Source organism: Muntiacus reevesi, chromosome 1 (genome assembly GCF_963930625.1).
Source record: "Muntiacus reevesi chromosome 1, mMunRee1.1, whole genome shotgun sequence".
Taxonomy (NCBI): Eukaryota; Metazoa; Chordata; class Mammalia; order Artiodactyla; family Cervidae; genus Muntiacus; species Muntiacus reevesi.
The window spans coordinates 259940528-259963519 of NC_089249.1; the positions used below are offsets into that span (position 1 = coordinate 259940528).

The 22992-nt window shown below is 37.8% G+C and overlaps 1 protein-coding gene across 3 annotated transcripts in view; it reads left to right on the forward strand.

The window, feature by feature from the left end:
* The window catches only part of VCAN (versican), a 113904-nt gene that overhangs the window by 27168 nt on the left and 63744 nt on the right, over nucleotides 1-22992 (forward strand). For 2 of the 3 annotated variants that reach the window (XM_065919094.1, XM_065919093.1), the window contains exons 6-7: nucleotides 11559-11852; nucleotides 18611-21562. In XM_065919094.1, the coding sequence (XP_065775166.1) occupies nucleotides 11559-11852; nucleotides 18611-21562 (3246 nt within the window). The remainder of the gene's footprint in view (nucleotides 1-11558; nucleotides 11853-18610; nucleotides 21563-22992) is intronic. The other variant, XM_065919095.1, reaches the window with a different exon arrangement.

Below are 22992 nucleotides of genomic sequence, written 5' to 3' on the forward strand. Positions count from 1 at the left end.
TCACTGAGGAAGGTGTCCAGGAGTGGACCCCAGCAGAACCTCTGGAAAATGACGTCCTCCTTCAGCATGACCTGAGTAGGTTGACTGTGAGATAGCTCCATGGGTAGGATAAGAAAAGAAACTGCTTGCTGTATGGTTGTATTGTCCTTTAACTTAATTCTCACCAAAACCTTGGTAGGCATTTTTGTAAAACCTTCATTTTTATACATGGGGAAACTAAGGCACAGAAGTTAAGTGACTGGATATACCCCATTTTTAGGTGTCCTCCTGGAGCAGCTTTTCAGGACCACCAAAGACCCCCCAGAAGAGCAACAAGCGGTCTTACAAACCAGGAGGGTGCAAAGTACTCTTACTGCTCCCCCAAATCTCTGATTTTTCACATAAAAATATCCTAATTCTTATCTGAGTAATGATTGCATTCCTGATTGGAATTGCTGGGTTAAATGGTAACTCTATTTTTAACATTTTGAGAAACTGTTTTGAAATTCTTACCAGAAGTACCTTAGGGTCCCGATTTTTTCATTCTTGCCAGCGTTTGTTTTAATCTGATTTTTTTATTATAACCATCCTAATGTGTGCAATACTATCTCAGTGTGGTTTTGATTTGTATTTCCCTGATAGCTAGTGATGTTGAGCAACTTTTCCTATGACTGTTGACTATGTACATAATTTTCTTGGAGAATTATCTATTCAGAAGCTCTGCTCATTTTTAACTGGGTATTTGTCTTTTTATTACTGAGTTATAGGAATTCTTTGTATACTCTAGATTCAAGAGTGTCTATTCAGATATATGATTAGTAAATATTTTCTCCCATTCTCTGATCTGCATTTTTACTTTTTCAATAGGACCTTTTGATGAGCAAAGTTTTTAATTTTGATGAAATCCAATATCTAATTTTTCTTTGATAATTTGTGCTTTTGGTGTCACATCTAAGAAAACACTGCTAAATCCCTAGTCATGAAGACTTATTTCTGTGTTTGTTTCTAAGAACTGTAGAAGTTTTAACTTTTATTTTTATCTATTTTGAGTTATATTTTGTATATGGCAGCTCTTTGCAGAAGAGGTAAAACAATCTTGAAAAAGAAAAACACAGTTGGGAGTCTCATATTTTCCAATTTCAAAATTTACTACAAAGCAATAGTAATCAAAACAATGTGATAGTGACATAAGTATAGTCATATAGATCAATGGGACAGAGTCCAGAAACAAACCCATGTATTTGTGATCAATAGATTTTTACCAGGGTGCCAAGGCCATTAAATGGGGAAAGAATAGTCCTTTTTTAACAAATAGTGCTGGCATAATTGAATACCCACATACCAAAGAATGGATTTGGAGTCTTATGCCATATACAAAGGGATTTCCCTCGTGGCTCAGATGGTAAAGAATCTGCCTGTAATGCAGGAGACACCAGTTCAATCCCTGAGTCAAGAAGATCCCCTGGACAAGGGAATGGCTACCCACTGCAGTATTCTTACCTGGAGAATTCCATGGACAGAGGAGCCTGGTGGCTACAGTCCATGGGGTTGAAAGTGAAAATCGCTCAGTTGTATCTGATTCTTTGCGACCCCGTGGACTATACAGTCCATGGAATTCTCCAAGTCAGAATACTGGGTGTGTAGCCACTCCCTTCTCCAGGGGAATTTTCCTGACCCAGGGATTGAACCGGGGTCTCCTGCATTACAGGCAAATTCTTTACCATCTGAGCCACCAAGGAAATGCTTTTGTGTATGGCATAAGAATCCAAATCCATTCTTTGGTATGTGAGTATTCAATTATGCCATCACTATTTGTTAGAAAGACTATTCTTTCCTCATTTTAATGGCCTTGACACCCCGGTGAAAATCTATTGATCATAAATATATGGGTTTATTTCTTGACTGTGTTCCATTGATCTATATGACTATACTTATGTCACTATCACATTGTTTTGATTACTATTGCTTTGTAGTAAATTTTGAAATTGGAAAATATGAGACTCGCAACTGTGTTCTTCTTTTTCAAAATTGTTTTACTTCTTCTGGACCTCTTGAATTACTATATGATTTTTTGGGATCCGTTTGTCAATTTCTGCAAAAAATCCAACTGAGTTTTAGTTGAATCTCCAGATCAATTTGAAGTGTATTGTCATCTTGACAATACTGAGTCTTCAGATTAGATCCATAAACATGGGATATTTTCTCATCTTTTGTTTAGATTTTCTTTACTTTCCTTCAGCAGTGTTTCATAGTTTCAGAGATTTCAGAGTACAGGTTTTGCATTACTTTTGTTAAATTTAACCTAAATATTTTGCTCTTTTGATGTAAATGTAAATGGAATTTTCTTTATTTCTTTTTCTAATTGTTCATTGGAAGTGTGTAGAAATATAACTGATTTTTTAATATTGGCCTTGTATATTTTATCCTACAAGCTTGTTGAAATTATCTATTAGTTCTAATATTTTTTATGAAATCCTCAGGGTTTTCTATAAATAGTCCTTTTTATTTTATACTCTAAAATTAAATAAGTAGAAATGTCTTGACAGAAACCCCTTAAAACATGTGACAGTCATTTGCTTTAAGGTTTGATGTCAATTTCTAGAATTCTAAATTGAAAGAGCTTCTTTGGAAATACAGGACCATTTAACTCTCAGCTGTGAAAAGTTAAAAAAAAAAACCAAGGCTGATCTTCCTATGTTGACCTGCAGCCATACTGTGCCTGTCAAACCAAATAACACATTCAATCTTTTGTATATTTTGAAGACTCAGGCATCCAGAAATTTTTTAGAATCTGTTTCTCACTTTAATTAAAGTCTTACTGCTCTGTCTTGGGGAAAGAATGAGATCTGACATCCAGAAAACCATAAAAATATGTTTAAATTTTCATGGGATTTCCTGTGTCTTTAATCCCTTCAAAAGACATATACAAGATCTTGTGTAATAGCACATCGACAAATATATGGATTCCTTTTCCCATGAATGTTATCTGATTTAAAGAATGTTAACTGACTATCACATGACTGATGACAATTCTCTAAACTTAATTAAAGGTTAAAAGTTTCAAAACCCAGTGTCTATGCTTTAAGCCACATTTTGTTTCTACTTTGGCCTAAAACAAGTGAGATATTTGAAAGGTGCTGACCTGGCCATTACACCCCAAATTAGGAACATTGCCAGCCTAACACCAGAATTGGATGAAGCTATCTTGGCAGCCCCAGAAGTTTTCTTGTCACTGTTAACAGAAGACTGGTTTCTGTATAGGTTAAAGGATCAGCTCTTAGGGGGAATTGACATGCTTTTGAATTAGCTACAAATGTTGGCTGTCAAAAGATTATATAATGGTGTACGTTGACTGTTAACCAACCACGTATAGCTGATGGATTTTGTGATCCAGGATAATGAGTATTAGTCTTTATTGCTTTGATCTTGTGTATATAGACATGGGCAAAAAAAGAGAAAGAGCAAAAGGCAGAAGGAAAAAAACAGGAAACTTCCTTTGAGAAAACTTAGAAGTCCAAAACTTTAAACCTAGTAATAATTATATTGAATTGTCTTTATTACCATAGCACTTACCATATATTGTAAGTGGTTTTATCCTTATGGACATGTCATGTGACTATTTTCAGCTCATACACCATGTCTACTTTGGCATACACTTATTGCATGTGTAGCATTTTGGCTCAGACAGCAGGGAAATGTAATAGCAATCACAAATCTTGATCTTCCTTATAGTGAACAAAAAATCATGAAGTTCTATCCTCAAATGGGCAAAGAGACTTGTGATTAGTTTATAGGAGCTGATTTTCAGACAGTTCAGGGTAGATAGGCCGCACGCGCGTGCACACACACACACACACACACACACACACACACAGAAGAAGCATACATATTTATCACACTATCCAGAAAATAGACCCATCTTAAGTAACTGTGGTGAGACCTCAGCTCTGACTACCACAGACAGCAGCCCATCTAGGAAGGACCTGAATAATTATCTGTGATCTGCTGATGCCAGTTTCCTGTTCACCTTGGCGATCTCATGGAATTGTCTGTGAAAGAAAAAGATCCTCTCTCAATTTACTCTGGACTCAGAGTCTCTTTCATAATTTTTCTGAGTTACTCCTGAGTATAAACTCTTAGTTTTTGAACATTGTAGGTCATCTTAATGTTTTGATTTGTTTTCATCATTGCTTGCCACATTTTAGTATGTGTCATTTCTAAGTCTGCCAAGGAATAGCTTTTCCATTTAGCAATCAAAAGTGTGGAAAAAGAACATGCATGACCCACTTTCCAGGGAGTCTTTTAGCAGTCACTTTGCAAATTTAAGTATTATTTTTCCTTAATATTTTTGATGATGTTAATTCCTGTAATTAAGACAAATATAGCTTGTAGAATGTCACCAGATATTAAAGTCTCACCAGCAATGTCATCCAGTTTCTTCTATGGCATCCCTAGAAAGTTGGAAAAATAATTTAAAGTCACAGCATTTAATTTGATATTTTGGAAACACAGAGGTTAAGCTACTGCATATATGTTTACCATATGAGCATGCAAATTATTCCATGTGTGAAATCTTCTCTTCTACATTATAGTCTATGTGTGTACTAATGAGAATGTGTGTATATATATACATGTCAATAAGTTCTTACAACAACTTAAGTCAACTTGACATTTTACCTGAAGTCATGCACTGTTTTGTGTATAAAAGATATTTTGTGTATTTCTTTCCTGACATTTTATTTGCTCCTCAGAGCAAATGATTGTTATTACATTTGGACACTTATGTGTTCACCTTACATATGGTCCTGGACACCATCAGGGTCTTTGCTCTGGTCCAGCTTCTTATGCTCGTTTAGTCTTTGACACAGCCCTGGTAGGCAATGAACTTCATATGACCTTTGCTTTTGTTTTTTTAGTTCCTGCTTTGATTCTGATTACATGGTCTATGTACTCTGTTTCTGTCTTGAACAGGTTAACACATAGGCTATGAGAAACTTAATATGTGCTGAGTTATCTTTGTTATGGCTCAACTGGGATTCTTCTTCTTGATTGAAACATACATGTCTCTCAGTTCAGTCACTCAGTCATGTCCAACTTTTTGCAACCCCATGGACTGCAACATACCAGGCCTCCCTGTCCATCACCAACTCCCAGAGTTTACTCAGACTCATGTCCATTGACTCGGTGATGCCATCCAACCATCTCGTCCTCTGTCATCCCCTTCTCCTCCTGCCTTCAATCGTTCCCAGCATCAGGGTGTTTTCAAATGTGTCAATTCTTCTCATCAGGTGGCCAAAGTATTGCAGTTTCAGCTTCAGCATCATTCCTTCCAATGAATATTCAGGACTAATTCCCTTTAGGATGGACTGGTTGGATCTCCTTGCAGTCCAAGCGACTCTCAAGAGTCTTCTCCAACACCACAGTTCAAAAGCATCAATTCTTCGGTGCTCAGCTTTCTTTATAGTCCAACTCTCACATCCATACATGACTACTGGAAAAACCATAGTTTTGACCAGATGGACCTTTGTTGGCAAAGTAATGTCTCTGCTTTTTAATATGCTGTCTAGGTTAGTCATAACTTTTCTTCCAAGAAGCAAGCGTCCTTTAATTTCATGGCTGCAGTCACCATCTGCAGTGATTTTGGAGGCCCCCAAAAGTCTGTCACTGTTTCCCCATCTATTTGCCATGAAGTGATGGGACCGGATGCCATGATCTTAGTTTTCTGAATGTTGAGTTTTAAGCCAACTTTTTCGCTTTTCTCTTTTACTTTTATCAAGAGGCTCTTTAGTTCTTCACTTTCTGCCATAAGGGCGGTGTCATCTGTATATCTGCTGCTGCTGCTGCTAAGTCGCTTCAGTCATGTCCGAATCTGTGCGATCCCATAGATGGCAGCCCACCAGGCTCCCCCATCCCTGGGATTCTCCAGGCAAGAACCCTGGAGTGGGTTGCCATTTCCTTCTCCAATGCATAAAAGTGAAAAGTGAAAGTGAAGTTGCTCAGTCATGTCCGACTCTTAGCGACCCCATGGACTGCAGCCTACCAGGCTACTCTGTCTATGGGATTTTCCAGGCAAGAGTACTGGAGTGGGGTACCATTGCATATCTGAGGTTATTGATATTTCTCCCGGCAATCTTGATTCCAGCTTGTGCCTCATCCAGCCCAGCGTTTCTCATGATGTACTCTGCATAGAAGTTAAATAAGCAGGATGTCAATATACAGCCTTGACATACTCCCTTCCCGATTTGGAAGTAGTCTGTTGTTGCATGTCCAGTTCTAACTATTGCTTAATGACCTGCATACAGATTTCTCAAGAGGCAGGTCAGGTGGTCTGGTATTCCCATCTCTTTCAGAATTTTCCATAGTTTATTGTGATCCACACAGTCAAAGGCTTTAGTGTAGTCAATAAAGCAGAAGTAGATGTTTTTCTGGAACTCTCTTGCTTTTTCGATGATCCAGTGGATGTTGGCAATTTGATCTCTGGTTCCTCTGCCTTTTCTAAATCCAGCTTGAACATCTGGAAGTTCACAGTTCATGTATTTTTGAAGCCTGGCTTGGAGAATTTTGAGCATTACTTTACTAGTGTGTGAGATGAGTGCAATTGTTTGGTAGTTTGAGCATTCTTTGGCATTGCCTTTCTTTGGGATGGGAATGAAAACTGACCTTTTCCAGTCCTGTGGCCATTGCTGAGTCTTCCAAATTTGCTGGCATATTGAGTATAGCACTTTCACAGCATCATCTTTTAGGCTTTGAAATAGCTCAACTGGAATTCCATCACCTCCACTTGACTTCACATTCTTGGATGTCTGATGGTGACTGATCAGACCATCATGATTATCTGGGTCATGAAGGTCTTTTCTGTATAGCTCTTCTGTGTATTCTTGCCACCTCTTCTTAATATATTCTGCTTCTGTTAGGTCCTACCATTTCTGTCCTTTATTGAGCCCATCTTTATATGAAATGTTCCCTTGGTATCTCTGATTTTCTTGAAGAGATCTCTAGTCCTTCCCATTCTATTGTCTTCCTCTACCTCTTTGCATTGATCACTGAGGAAGGCTTTCTTATCTCTCCTCCCTATTCTTTGGAACTCTGCATTCAGATGGGAATATCTTTCCTTTTCTCCTTTGCCTTTCGCTGCTCTTCTTTTCACAGCCATTTGTAAGGCCTCCTCAGACAGCCATTTTGCCTTTTTGCATTTCTTTTTCCTGGGGATGGTCTTGATCCCTGTCTCCTGTAAAATGTCACAAACCTCCATCCGTAGTTCTTCAGGCACTGTATCTCTCAGATCTAATCCCTTGAATCTATTTGTCACTCCCACTGTATAATCGTAAGGGATTTGATTTAGGTCATACCTGAATGGTCTGGTGGTCTTCCCTACTTTCTTCAATTTAAGTCTGAATTTGGCAATAAGGAGTCATGGTCTGAGCCAGAGCCAGCTCCCGGTCACGTGTGGAGCTTCTCCATCTTTGGCTGCAGTAGTGTGCCAGGCCGATTTCGGTGCTGGCCGTCTGGCGCTGTCCATGTGCAGTCTTCTCTTGTGCTGCCGGAAGAGGGTGTTCGTGCTGCTGCCATTCTTGTCTCCAGGGCAGTTTAGTCCAACCTGCTCCCAGAAACAGATCCATGACTACTACTTAGTCTTCCATGCGAAAAGGAGGTTACTCTTTTCCTCAAGTGGTCAAATGGCTTAAAAATCCTGACTTCTTTATAGGAACTCCAAGTAAATTCTATAATATTACCTGCTATGAGAATTCTTACAGAAATGAAACCTGTCAGATGACTTGTATGTATTTGTTTTCCAAATGCCGTTGTCCATAAAACCTCTTTTCATTGGATACCTAGTCATGTCTCAAGGATTACCAGTTTTTTATAAGGCATTTTTGGAAATTGTATTCTTAGAACTTGGACTATAAGTGAATAATCTTCCCAATCCACATCTTCAGCAATAAGCTCTTATGTGGTTGTGTACTAGCTCAGTCGCTCAGTCGTGTCCAACTCTTTGCAGGCCCATGGACAGTAGTCTGCCAGGCTCCTGTGTCCACAGGATTTTTTAAGCAAGAATACTGGAGTGGGTTGCCATTTCCTCCTCCAGGGGATCTTCCAGACCCAGGGATTGAGCCCACATCTCCTGCATTACAGGTGGATTCTCTATCACTGAGCTGCCTGGGAAGCTCAGTGGTAAAGCTTTTAATAGGTTAATTCTGACTTAAACAACAGATCATCTATATTAGTATTATGTTAGATAAAAAATACATAATGTCTAAGATTGTCTATTTAAAACCATGTAGCTAGTGAATCAAAAAGTACTTGACAGGAGATTATTTTAGTATCATCAATAAAAACTGAAAACAGATGTCTTAGAAATCAAGAATACTTAGGAATATGAATTAATTCAGTGATTGCTGTCTGTGTATTACCCTTTAATTTACCTTTTCTTCTTTGGGTTTTAGTATGTGAAACTGATGCTGGGATATTCTGGCATATTTGAGAACAGTATTAGATGTCTGACCTTAATATTTTGAGGTTACATAGAAAGATCACAATTTAGACATTCAACTTAGCTTCTTTTGGTAGAGATTGAGTGTCAGTTCTAAAAGCTTGTAGACTCAGTAAGATAGTTCCATAGTATGGATACTTCATTGTATCATTAGAATTCTGAAGTAGACAAGGTAATGTTTATGTTAAACAATTATGATTTAGGAAGGCTTATATTTTTTGTAACAGAGTTAAAGTAGTTGTTTTTTTAATTATTATTTTAAAATCAAGCAACAATTATGCCATGTATAATGATGGGCCGCACATATGGATCTTTATAGATGAGTTGTTTTGATTCTCACCTTAAGTCACATTAATGCCAGTTAATGTGACTGCCTTTTTTCATTGGAGTTACATGAAACCCAATGGTGACATCACTCTCAATAAGTTTTTTAAATTTCATTTACAATGTTTGAAAAGTTTTTACATACAAATGAAAAGGAAAATAGGGGAATAACAGAATTTATACTTAAATAAGTAAAATCATTATTTTTTGGAGCCTGGAGAGATAGATATTGTATCCCCCAAACAAGCGAGTTAAATAATCATTTTAATATAAAGTCAGATTTAATGAGTTTTTAATGAAAATTTCTATAAGTAGATCTTTATTGATTTGATAATAATAAGAGTATTTTTTTTTAACCTGCCAGTACCTACCAAAATCTTTCCTTCCTTTAATATCCCAAACATGTTTGGTACTTAAAACAGAGAAACCAGTTATCCAGAAAATCATGCTGTCAGTTTTCTTCATTAGCCCTTTGGTCTGGCTATATGTGGAGAGGTTGATTTCCCCCATTATGGGGATGAAAGTCACTGGAGAAGCAGAGGTTTACTCATTTAATTTATTTCTCTGCCTTGCTCTGGTTGTCTGATCAGTCTTGTTGCTGAAAAGGAACAGTACTCTTTGCTGCCATGTAGAAGCACCTCACCATACAGGAAACAAAGGCACCAAAATTGACATTCCAGCTGTAATAACAGACCCAAGGCTTCCACCTCGGAGGGAAGCGTGCTGGCGGGCTGCCATCTTTCACACTTCCATTGCTTTCAGGCCAAATGCAAGCGTAATGCTCAGGTGAAGAAGACTGCTGAGGCTGCTTGGGGTGACACAGTCTGTCTGTCTGCCTTTCCCCAGGTTTTATTGTTATTTTCTTGTTATGTAGTCACTTAAGTAGTGTCTGACTCTTATGCGACCCCATGGACTGTATGTAGCCCATTGCTTTAAGCCAGATCCACAGGCGAGATGAATCTTGTCCCAGACGGCAGCTCCCCAGAGCTCTGCAGCAGAGGGAGCACTCCTTATTGTGCTGCTTGGGAAGGATGGAAGGAAAAAGGACACCTTTTTTCTGAATAAGAACCTGAAATGCCACTCACGTAACAAATTATTGAATACGTGCTATGCAACTGGTTCTATGACCTTGCGACTTTAAAACCTGCTAGGAAGGGAGACATTTTAGGAATGGAGAGGGGGGAGCCTTTTTCTTGCAGTATATTTTTGGATTTGAGATTACTGTCCTTTGCCAGCCTAGATAATTAAGGACATAACCCCATTCTCACCTCTGCCTTACTTTTTGCAGTCAGGTAAAAGTCATTTTTCTTTTTCTTCATCGAATAGCTCTTATTGGGATTTGTCCTCGTTTCATCGGCAGTGTTTTTAGATTTGTAGTGAGAAGAGCCAATCTGGGTGACTTGACCTTTTTCTCCTGACTAATTTTCTGGTTTTATAAAGTTATGACACGCACGTGGAGTAATGGCTCTATTCATTTTAAAGAGTAACTTGTTAAATCTGGATTTAGTCAGGTGAAGATCTAGATCATGAGAGCGCTTGTGTCTGACAGATCATAGAATCAAAGACAAGTCTCAGTGAAATGGAAGCAGGACCCATGGCTGCTATAAAAATGAACTCTCAATAGTTTAGCTAGCTCTCTACCTCATTTTATACTCCTCCTCCTGCCTGCTCTATTTGCTTAGGTCTTCTCTAATTCTACCTCTGTCTTTTAGCCACTTGTGAAAAGCATCATTTAATTCACATTGCATTCATTTCAGCCAGTTGTTACGTTACACAAGTAACATTCCAATTTAACAAACTCGCTGGCATTTCCAGAATATTTTACTGTGACATGTTAAGTGATAATGAGCATATTAATTGGGTCTAATTGAGCCTGGTGATGAACAAAGGAAATGTTCAGCTTTTCTTTGTTAATCAATAAATAAACATGAGAGTTTCCCCAACCTAGTTAGAGCCCCTTATGGTAACTTTGTAAGAACCGGAAAGGCAGACAGATTTCGTGAGGTATCCACCTTGGGCAGAGCAAGTAAAAAGAATGATGCCCCTTCTTCCAGGGGGACTTTTGGTCCCTTTGGCTGGTTGACTGGGAGCTGATACTGGTCCTCATACATCCTCAGCCCTGCCCAAGGGCAGGCCATGACCTTCATAACTCTCCAGGCAGCCTGTGCCTAGGACGGTAAAGCAGGAAACTACATTCTATTCTGCCCCTTTCCCTCCCCCCTCTTCAAACCTTGGAAGTCTTGTTTTGTTGTTTGCTTTGCTGGGAGTTAATCTATTTTGATGGCAGAAATGGATGAGAGAGTCAGAAAATTGCTATTTGATTTTAGGATAAACAAAGAAAAATGACCTCAAAGACATTTCAGTGCAGCTTTCTCTTTCCGGCATGCAATGTTAATAAGTACACCACAGCCTCTTTCATTGGAGAGAAAATCCGTTTCCTGGACAGTAAATCAAAGAATCAATTGGAAAAGTTTGTTCACTTTAAAGAATCTATTGTAACTGTATTATCAAATGACTGCTTCTATACCCTAGGGAATATACTGTATATAAAAGGAAACTTTTCTAGTGAGTGTGTTTATTGTGTTATTTCTTATCATACACTAATATTAATAATAACAAAATTAGGTAACTGAGTTTTTTGCTGTAAATATCAGAAGATGCTTCCTCACCATGAGAAAAGAATGGTGTGCTTTCCCCCATCTCCTATAAACAGGAAAAGACTGACGAGTAAACTTTGGACCCTTTTTTCTTCTTCTTATTGCAGGTGATGTGTTCCACATCACTGCTCCCAATAAGTTCACCTTTGAGGAAGCTGGAGAAGAGTGTAAAAACCGGGACGCCCGCCTGGCGACGGTGGGGGAGCTCCAAGCAGCGTGGAGGAACGGCTTCGACCGGTGTGATTACGGGTGGCTATTGGACGCCAGCGTTCGCCACCCTGTGACTGTGGCCAGGGCCCAGTGTGGAGGTGGTTTACTTGGGGTGAGAACCCTGTATCGTTTTGAGAACCAGACAGGCTTCCCTCCCCCTGATAGCAGATTTGATGCCTACTGCTTTAAACGTAAGTGTTTGATACCTTTTAAAACATTCTCAATTTAAAAAAAAAAAGCTTCGAAAGCATGCAATTGATGTTCAACTAGCCATTGGAATGATTCCATGTCTTGCAGTGTGTGCACGGAATGGAAACAGTTCAGTGACTCTCAAAAACAAGGAAATGAAACAGCAGTGATATGGTTAAGACAAGTTAGACAAATGGTTTTTAGAGAGGATGAAAAAATATCAGGCAAAGGCCTTAACTGTGCTGCATTGCACAGAACATGTTTCTGAGCACTTGTTTTATGTTAATTGCAGTCCTTCAGTGCAATTGGATTGTTGGTGCTATTATAATGCTAGGGCCAGTCATGGCTGAGTTGAATCCCTGAGTTGTGTTTTTTTCCCTCTTTGTTTGGTATCACCCTTTCTTTCAAATGGCAGAGATTTAAATTTCAGTAACCGCAGGTGAGTACTTGGAGCTGACATGGATAATAATACCTAAAAATGAACCATGCTATAAGTAAAAATTTCATTTTATCTCAGTTTATTTCATGTAAGGGAAATATGTTCCTTCTAATGCTCTAGTATCATATTAAAGTATAGTATATGTTTTTTGGCAAGCTCTAACATAAATAGACTGCCTTCAGTTAAGTATGGATTTAAAATAACTTAAAATGGATTTGAAGTAACATTTCTCAACATTAATGATACGTTTTAATTTTTACATGTCCTTAAATTACTTTAGCACTAGTAGTCACATACCATAGTGTCATGCTTGTAGAATGCTTAATTAAACAAGCAACTAATCCAGAGTCTCACTGTGATATTTACTGTAGGATCTATATTATGCCAGCAAAACAAAGATCTGCTAGAAATTTTGGTGACATATTTAGTGTGTTCAAGATGGAGCCATATTATATTGAATTAGTGAGAATTTTTTACTAAGTTTTCAATACATATATTGTTTTAGCAATATATGTAGTCATCCCCTTGGTATCCATGGGAGATTGCTCCTGGGGCCCTCAGGGATACCAGAATTACTTACAATACCTATACTGTGTAATGGGATATAATATCAACTATGTAAGTAGTTGCCAGCACACAACAATTTCAAGTCTTGCTTTTTGTAACTTCCTGGAATTTTTTTTTTTTTTTTAAATCAGAAGTTGGTTGAATCCTCAGATATGGAACCCATGGGTACAGAGGGTCAACAGTAACTGAAATTAGTCAAAAATACACGAGCTTATTTTGTAATTGACTTCTAAATGTACATACTTTCTCCATCAACCAAAAAGACACAGAAGTGGGATATCTGAGTAGTCAGGAGAATAGATGTTAGTGCAATGGAAAGGTGTAATTTCATACCTGCTATCTCCTAGCTAAGATATTTCTGTTTGGATCTCCTCCTGTAAACTCAACTTTCTGAGTGTTAAAGCCATGTGCTGTGTGTCAGTGAAATACAAGCTGGCCATTAAAAGCCTTTGAAATTATTAGTTTTTGTTCTTAGGCCCTGAAACTACAGAAAAAGTCTTGATCATTTTCAGGAAAACAAACAAAACAACAACAGTAATAGCAAAACCTTATCCCCAGAAGTAGGAAGATATCATTCTTTTAAGCCACATACCCATAACAGTAGTTCCAGGAATATTTTCAAGTAGTTCAAGCTTTTAAATCAGTTTTATGTTCAGTGACTGGTGTGATTAAGGGAGAAAATCTCATTTTTATGTGTGTATTGGGGAGGGGAGGGGACAGGTGGGTTAGAGAAGTTAAATTCAGGAAGGAGTTGAATTATCTAGTGTGACTACCTTGTTTGATTTTATTTTCTTGTGCTTTGTAAACCTAGCACTAGAAGACTTTTAAACATTTTTTGTTCTCTATGAGAGAAAAATTCAAACAAAGCCTGTCTTTAACCCCAAAGAATTCATCCTGATGTGTTTTAAATTATTTATTTAAATAAGGAATTCACATGAATGTACAAAATAACAAGATACTTAGATTCAAGTAGAATAACCACGTACTAAAACATCTGTATAAAATGTGAATAAAATTGTAAGTTTAGGTCTGCTTATTTCTCCCTAATTCATTTGAATCTATGTAACTTGGAAATATATAACTTGCAGATATAATAGATTCAAATTTTTGTTTTTTACCCAGATTAAGCTAAAGACTAGATTCTTATTTAGTTCTTCCCTAAGACTCTACCATACTCAAAATCTATTCAGCACGTAAAAGGTTAAGAAAGTTTAATCATACATAAAAGCCTTCCTTAACCACACAGAATGCCAACACCCTCCCCAGATTTCAAATTCATTTTTGAAAGATTCTTTTTAAAACATATACATTTTTTTAATTTGAAAAATATTCTCAAAATGACTTGCCTGCTGTAGTTTCCCACAGAGTTGAGTCATGACTAAATCTATAGGGTTAAAGCTGATAAGAATTGCGAACTTAAGGACAAATTCCAAACGTGATTTCAGGGATGTACAGCTAGTTGGTTAAGTAGAAGAATTTAGAAATAGAACCGTATTTTTCTTGTTTGCTTTTACCAAATGTCAAGTGTTTTTAAGGCCACTTCATGGTGAATAAACAATGCCAAATCTCACTTTGCTATAATTCCCTCTTCCTTCTGAAATCGCTGAATAGAACATTAACAATGGCCGATGATAAATATAATTAGTATCTGTTCTTGTCAAACAGATTTGAAAAACAAGTAAATTAATGTCCTTGTGAAATAAAGTCTTCTTGCTCATTTCCCCTTGATTAAATTATGCACTTTTCATTTTTCTTTGACCTCAGAGTTAAGCAAGTTTTGCGAAATAGAGTTACGCAGTGCTCTGAAGGTTCATCCATACTCCCCAAACTTAGGTGAATCAAAACCATTAAACACTCTCGATAACCTCTCATTTAATATTATTAAAGATCTCCAGGAGAGGAAGATAGGGAATGTTTCCTAGAAAACACATTCCAATATCCTATTATTATCACTCTCAGATTGTTTTCCTAATTATCTAAATCCTTTGCATTAGAATCTGAGTCCATCTTTCCTTCTCAAGGTGGAAACCAAAATCTAAATAACAGCACTTCTACTATTGAAAACAATTGTTCATTTGTCCCTCAGTGTCTCCTTCAGCTCAAACAATTTCCTTGTCTTGAAATTTTAATTTCTAGGCCTCTAATCACCTATGCCATCTTGCTTTGAACTCTCATTGTTTTTTACAGCCCTCTGTTCAATTAAGCTTGGAGCTAGAGATAGTGGTCTAGAGAAGATTAAATAAATACCCACCACTTCCTATGATGTCTTTCTTATGTATTTGTTCCCTTTTACAAGCGATTTACCCTTCTAACCTATGATCAGCTTGTTATCTTTTTTGTGCCCTAGATCATAATCTGACCATAGCTGTCAAAACTTATCCTTCCCTAAGGTCTTTTTGAAATGTTTTCTCTTTATTGAATTTGAATCGGTTGGCATCCAATCACTCATAAAACTTTAGGTGTTACTTAGAATTCTAATCCCGCGGTTCTGATCGTTACTCTTTCTGCAACCGTGAACCCAAGATCAACTTTTTGAATATCTAGTCATTTCCCTATAATAAAGGCAGTATGGGTGTAAGTTAAATCAACTATCATGCTGCTAATAGGGTTTTCATATTTTATTAGGGAGATCTGCCTTGTGTCTCACAATAGAAGCGCTGGAGAAGATAGTCCATAGAATATAAAATACCATAAGTACAGTGATGTGAAACATCTGTGTGGCAAACAGCTGCAAATGTTGGAAGGGAGCTTTTGTGGGAAAAGCCTGCTGCCTTCCCTTGGCTTCCTCGATAATGAAGCTGAAGAAGGGACACTGGTAGTTTTCCAGAACAAAAACTTCTCCATGTGAATTCTTCTTGTGCAGAGACACTTTCAGAAAAATCTGGATTTGTGTTTTCACTTCTGTAATAGTCATCATTAATACACTGGTATTTATTCTTAGGTTATTTCTTTGTAGATATTTATGTATGTGTGTGTGTGTGTGTGTGTTTTAATTAGTTCCTTTTTTTTTTTTTGGAAGGGTTGAAACGAATGGCGCAGATGCTTAGATATACTGAGTTGTGATGGAAATCAGCTGTTAAGTTGATGAAAAAGTAACCCAACCCCAAAGGAAGTCTGAGGTTTTCCATTCCAAATAGTAGAATTAATCAGCTTAATTATAAGCAGACCCTTAAACGGGGCTCTCATTAAAAACCCTTGCTCTGAAAACAAAGTCATGTAGCTTTGTAAAGGAGATTCTGAGACACACTCGTGTCATTTGACTATGTTCCAGGCCTAGAGGAAGACCGCCCCAAACAGTACAGTACCAATTGATAATGATATACAGTCATGTAGTTTTTGAAATCTGAGTCTTTCATTTTTAAAATGATATGAAAAGTATTTTCATAGTACTGCAGAAAGTTGCTGGCATACAGATTGGGTTGGAACCTTAGGAAGACCTGATTCACAGGCCCTGTTTTGGCTCTTAGGCAGTTATCACCTCCTTTTAAGTCAATTTCGTCAGCCATGGAAATACTCAGAGGGAAAAAGCAAATTTAACTTTTGTGTTGTTATTGATAATAATATGATTAAATTTTCTCTAATATGCAGTGTACCAAGTGTTTATATTATGTTTCCTTGGGAACTTTCTCTGTATGTACATTTTACTGCTTCCCCAAAGAATGCAGTTATAAAACAAACATGATATTTGGCAGTTAAATGAGGTAACAGTTGTGGAATTTCAGGGGATAGAGAACTGAATGAAAAGAAAAATAATCAACCTCACTTTGGTTCCTTAAGTTGTTCATGTCAATCAAAATAGACCAAAGCTTCTTCCAGAAAAAGCTTTCTTTAAAAGCGGGGGGGGGGACATTATTTGACATGTTTTTGACGAGTATAATTATTTTTGTTTTTATTGTTTAGTTTTGTTTTAAGATAAAGAGATAAATAGTGACAGACTAAAGAATTTTTAAATACAGCATAATGAAATAGTCACCAAGTTTTTGTATAATATTAATGAATCTGGGCTTTAAAATGGTCTAGGGAAATGAACACAACTAATAATAGCTCATACCAGACCAAAAAAAATGAGGAGTCTGTTACAGCTCAAGTCTGATTTACAACAAAATCACATCATTTTATCATTAAATTTTTAAAATAGGTTTTATTTAATAGTTTTAGGTTCACAGTAAAATTCAGTGGAACATTCAGAGATTTCCCATATATGCCCTGTCCTCACTCATGCACAGCCTCTCCCATCGTCAACATTCCCCATCAGAATGGCACATTTATTAGACCAATGAGCCCACGTGGACGCAACATAATCACTCAAAGTCCGTAGTTTACATTAGGGTTCACTCTTTGTGCTGTACATTCAACATTTGGGTTGAATTTGGACAAATATATAATGACATGTCTTTGCCATTCTCTTATCACACAGAGCAGTTTCAGTGCCTTAATATCGTTAAGTTCTGACAGAGTAGATGGAGCTCAAAAGTAATCAACCAGTTTTGTCTTCCAAGGACTCTGGTTTGGGGATTATTAAGAGTAGGCCACAAGATGTTATAGATATTACAGATAATACAACTTAGCAAAGCAGTGACCACAGATGTCCTCAGATCAGTTCCTTCTGAGTCTAGTGACAGTTTTTGATTTTTGAAAATCTTGAGTATTTTTTTTCTTTTTTTTTTTTTTCATTTATTTTTATTAGTTGGAGGCTAATTACTTTACTATATTGTAGTGGGTTTTGTCATACATTGACATGAAAATCTTGAGTATTTTTAAAAAGACAAAATCTTTATCTCACTACTGCGTTTTCTTTATGGTGAGATGGAATCCTATCTACAACACTGTCATTTTTTAACACTGTCATTTTTATATACAACTTAAATTTCTTTAAACAGGCCAGGCCTTTCTCTGTAAATCTGGAGGCGTTATAATGTAGCATTTTATGATGACATGTTACTTTTTATTGCCTGAGCCCATTCTTTCTGATGCTCAGGGTTGTTTCCAGTGATTTGTAATTACAGAGCTAAAATATATCATGTGGGTACTTTACTTCCTGTTCTCCCTTTGCATTTCCTGCTGAAAGTAAGCCTGGACCCAAGACTCCTAAGAGTTATGAACATAACGTGTAGAACATAGAACAAGATGTAGAACTACAACAAATGCCAAGCAGCCTCTGTCAGAGGCATTTTAGTATTTATTATAAACAAGGCTACCCTGTAGAGTTGAAAGGAACATGAAGACAAATGTCCAACACCTGGGATCAAGCAACAAGTGGTGTTAAAACGTTTAATATCCTGTTTTTATGAAAGCTTCCACATTATGGACCATGTAATCGTTGATATGTAACTCGGGTACATTTGATGTGGCTTTTTTGTTATTTTGCAATCTGAGGCACTCCCTCTCCCTGGAGACATTATGTAGCTAGAGACAGAGGCCTCCAGAATACTAGTATTGAGTTCTCCTACTAAACTTCAAGTTGGTGCTGTAGTTTCTGAGAAATAATGTACCTACTGTTTCCAAACTCTGCATTTGTTTTTTGAACTTCTTATCTGAAAACTACATAATATTCACGTTTGTTAACTAAGAACAGTCCTTTGTGATGATAAAATGTTTAGTTTCTGTCTTTGGGTTAAATATAGTTTTTAGACTCCCCTCCATCGCAAAACACTTTTGGGTCACTCCAAATTACACACAGCACTTAACAAACACTGGACGTACAACTTTTTACTAGTGACTTGTCTAATCAACTCTTTGAAATTATTTTTCTAGCTAAACAGAATATATCAGAGGCTACAACCATCGAACTGAATATGCTTGCAGAAACTGTCTCATCCACTTTATTGGAAGAACTACAAATGGGACTGGACAGAACTACACCAATTGTCCCTTTAATCACTGAATTACCTGCCATTACAACAAAGTTCCCTCCTATAGGAAATATTGTCAATTTTGAACAGAAATCCGCAGTTCAACCTCTCACTAGTACCCACAGATCAGCCACAGAATCACTCCCACCTGATGGAAGTATAAAGAAGCCTTGGGATATGGACTATTACTCACCTTCTGCTTCAGGACCTCTTGGAGAGCCAGACATATCTGAAATTAAGGAAGAAGTGCCCCAAAGTACAACTATCATCTCCCATCATGCTACTGATTCATGGGATGGTGTGAAGGAAGATCTACAAATAAAAGAATCAGTTACACAAATTGAACAAATAGAAGTGGGTCCCTTGGTAACATCTATGGAAATCTCAAAGCACATTCCTTCTAAGGAATTTACTGTAACTCAGACACCATTTGTATCTACAACGATTACCCTGGAATCAAAAACTGTAAAGAAAGCAATAAGCACAGTCTCTGAATCAGTGACCACAAGCCGCTATGGATTCACCTTGAGAGAAGATGATGGTGAAGACAGAACATCTACAGTTAGACTGGGTCAGAGTACCTCGGTCTTTAGCCAAATACCTGAGGTCATTACAGTGTCAAAGACTTCAGAAGACACCACCCACAGCCAACTAGAGGATGTGGAGTCAGTCTCAGCATCAACGATTGTTTCCCCTGACGTTGATGGGTCATCCATGGACCACAGGCAAGAGAAACAGACTCAGGCTAGGATAACTGAAGATTTTCTTGGCCAGTATGTGTCCACCACACCTTTCCCATCACAGCATCATACAGAAGTAGAATTGATTCCTTATTCTGGTGATAAAAGATTAGTCGAGGGAACATCCACAGTTATTTATCCCACTCCACGAACAGGAAGAGAAAGAACAGAAACACCAAGGCCAGCGATGAGAACAGTTACTTACACCAATGATGAAATACAGGAAAAGATCACCAAAGATTCATTTATAGAAAAAATAGAGGAGGAAGGCTTCTCTGGAATGAAGTTCCCTACAGCCTCCTCAGAGCAAATTCATCATACAGAGTATTCAATGGGAATGACCAAATCTTTTGAATCCCCAGGACTGATGACAACGACAAAGCCAGGTGTGACACCAACAGAGGCAACAGATGTGGAGGAAGACTTGACAACTCCAAGAGGATTAGAAACAGATGACTCTCAAGATACCACAAAGGATGAGGAGGGGATTACAACAGTGCATTTGATCCAGAGCACTTTAAATGTGGAGGTGGTTACTGTATCAAAATGGTCATTGGATGAAGATAATACAACATCGAAACCTTTAGGGTCCACAGAACATCTAGGCTCTCCAAAATTGCCCCCTGCCTTAATCACCACCATGCGAGTGAGTGATAAGGATAAAGAAATCCCAAGTTTTACTGAAGATGGAAGAGATGAATTCACTCGTATCCCAGGTAGTACTCAAAAGCCACTAGCGGAGTTTACTGAGGAAGACCATGAAAAATTCACAGTTAGATTTCAGCCAACTACATCAATTGCTACCACAGACAAGTCACCTTTGAGAGAGTCTACGACTGAAGAAAGAGTTCCACCTTTTACAAGCACGGAAGTCCGAGTTACTCATACAACTATAGAAGGAAGTGCTTTGGATGAAGGAGAAGATATGGATATCTCTAAGCCTTTATCTACTGTCCCTCAATTTGTACACCCTTCATATGTGGAAGGATCAGCCTTTGTTAATTATAGTAGCACCCAGGAGCCTACTACTTCCGTAGACACTTCCCATACCATTCCTCTTTCTGTAATCCCCAAGACAGAATGGGGAGTGTTGGTACCTTCCATTCCATCAGAAGGTGAAGTTCTAGGTGAACCCTCTCAAGACATACGTGTCATTAATCAGACTCACTTTGAAGCCTCTATTTATCCTGAGACTGTAAGAACAACAGAAATTACACAAGAAGCAATGCGAGAAGATTTTCCTTGGAAAGAACAGACTCCAGAGAAACCAATTTCTCCTCCCAGTTCTACAACTGACAGAGTCAAGCAGACCACACCACCTTTGAATGAACAAGAGAGTGATGGGTCAGCATATACCGTCTTTGAAGACAGATCGCTGACCAGTTCCGACAGAGTCTCAGTTTTAGTAACCACTCCAACTGGAAAATTTGAGCAGAGTCCGTCTTTTCCACCTGGTGCTGTCACCGAAGCAAAAACAGATGAAGTGGTAACACTAACACCAACCACAGGGTCAAAGGTATCTTTCAGCCCATGGCCTGAACAAAAATATGAAACAGAAGGTACCAGTCCAAGGGGGTTTGTATCTCCTTTTAGCATCAGTGTTACCCAGCTTATGGAAGAGACCACTACTGAGAAAAGAGAGAAAACATCCTTGGATTACATTGATTTAGGCTCAGGATTATTCGAAAAGCCCAAGGCCACAGAACTGCCAGAATTTTCAACAGTTAAAGCCACAGTTCCCAGTGACATCCCTGCTGCTGCCAGTTCAGCAGACAGACCTCACATACCTTCAGTCTCCACTGAAAAGCCGCCTCTCATTGACAGAGAACCTGATGAAGAAACAACCAGTGACATGGTAATCATCGGAGAATCAACATCTCCTGTTCCTCCCACTACCCTTGAGGATACTGTAGCCAAGGAAACAGAAACAGATATTGATAGAGAATATTTCACAACTCCAAGTACTTCTACTACACAGCCAACAAGACCTCCCACTGTGGAAGGCAAAGAAGCCTTCAGACCACAGGCACTTTCTACTCCAGAACCCCCAGCAGGGACAAAATTCCACCCTGACATAAATGTTTATATTATTGAGGTCAGAGAAAACAAGACAGGTAAGTCTTTGCTTTCTAGACATACCCATCAAGGCAATCAGCATTTTATCTTGACAATTACTTTTGGAAAAAAAAAGATCAACATGCTAAATGCTGCCATTAGAAGATAACTGGAGTGTGAAAAAATTCTGTTTTAGCTTCAGATATTGTGTATTTGTACATGAATTGGAAGAATATGTTAAACAGTTTGGAAGAATGTTAGATATGATTTTATTTTAAAAGTCATAAGAAGCCCTGCTTTGTCATCTAATATAACCAAATCATCACTGTTACATCACTTCAGAACATGCAGAACAAGATGTTTTAATTTCAGTGTCTTTCCATGCGTTACTACTCAAGTGTAGAACTAGACTGTGTTAACATTTCATTGGTCTTTAACTATTAACCTTCAGTACTTACACTGTGGACAGCTAAAACTGTATTGTATATTCCTAGGGCTGATAGAAAGACATCTAAAGGTTTGTTTTGGTTTTTCTCTTCCATGATTTGCAGGTTTATTATGTAACTTGTGGGGTGGGTAATAGGTATGCAGTTTAAATGTTACTTTAAGGAAAGTTCAACATTATTTTCAAGCTGTTGTCCTTGGATATTTTCATTAAGCTTTAAATATTTAGAACGAATAAGGTCTAGCTCAATTCTAGGAAATGCTGTAATCTGTTTTATCAAATACAATTTCAGAAAGTGGATTACCTCTGTTCCCTAAAAACCCAGGCTGTAATGTTATTTATTTTTTGATTTAGTTATAGGAATCTTCATGGTGCCTTTTATTCTGCTCAAGTATTTTGTATATCTCTCTGGCAAAATTCTTAAAAGCTGTTTCTTCACATTGAATAATACTTGCAATTTTTATCATTAAACTTAACTTATTTCTTCTTAAAGGCCAGTACACTCTATCTTCCAAATTTGGTAAGCTGAATTGCGAATATGTGTCATATGCAGTTCAATAGATCTATTCAAATTTGTCTTTTTTTAATTTAGAAGTTAAGATCAACGATTTTAGTTAAGTTGCTGTATTTTAGTTTTAGTGGGTAGATTAGAGGAATAAATGCTCGTTTTTCTTCAACCTGGCTCTGAGAAGTCAAGCTAGAGGAATCTTTTTTGAGAGGTTTTTTCCTCTTACTGTTGGGCTATTCCCCTAGAGGTGTCGTTTTTCGTAAGAGGGATGCGATACTCATGAGCCTTCTCGGGATGCACTTGTTGGGAATACAGGTGGCTCTAATGTCGAGACAGTTGGCTTCCAGTTAGATGGTAATTTGGCCTCTACCACCCAGAACTTTCTCCATGTAAAAGCTCTTGTGGGACAGTGAATAGCAGAGAAGAGAATACACTCTTCAGAGTATTGACATTAATCTCCACTTTCCAATACAGTTGAATGAGGTCAGGATTGGAGCATTATTTTCCTGTTAATGATGCTGTTTCTTGGAAACCGT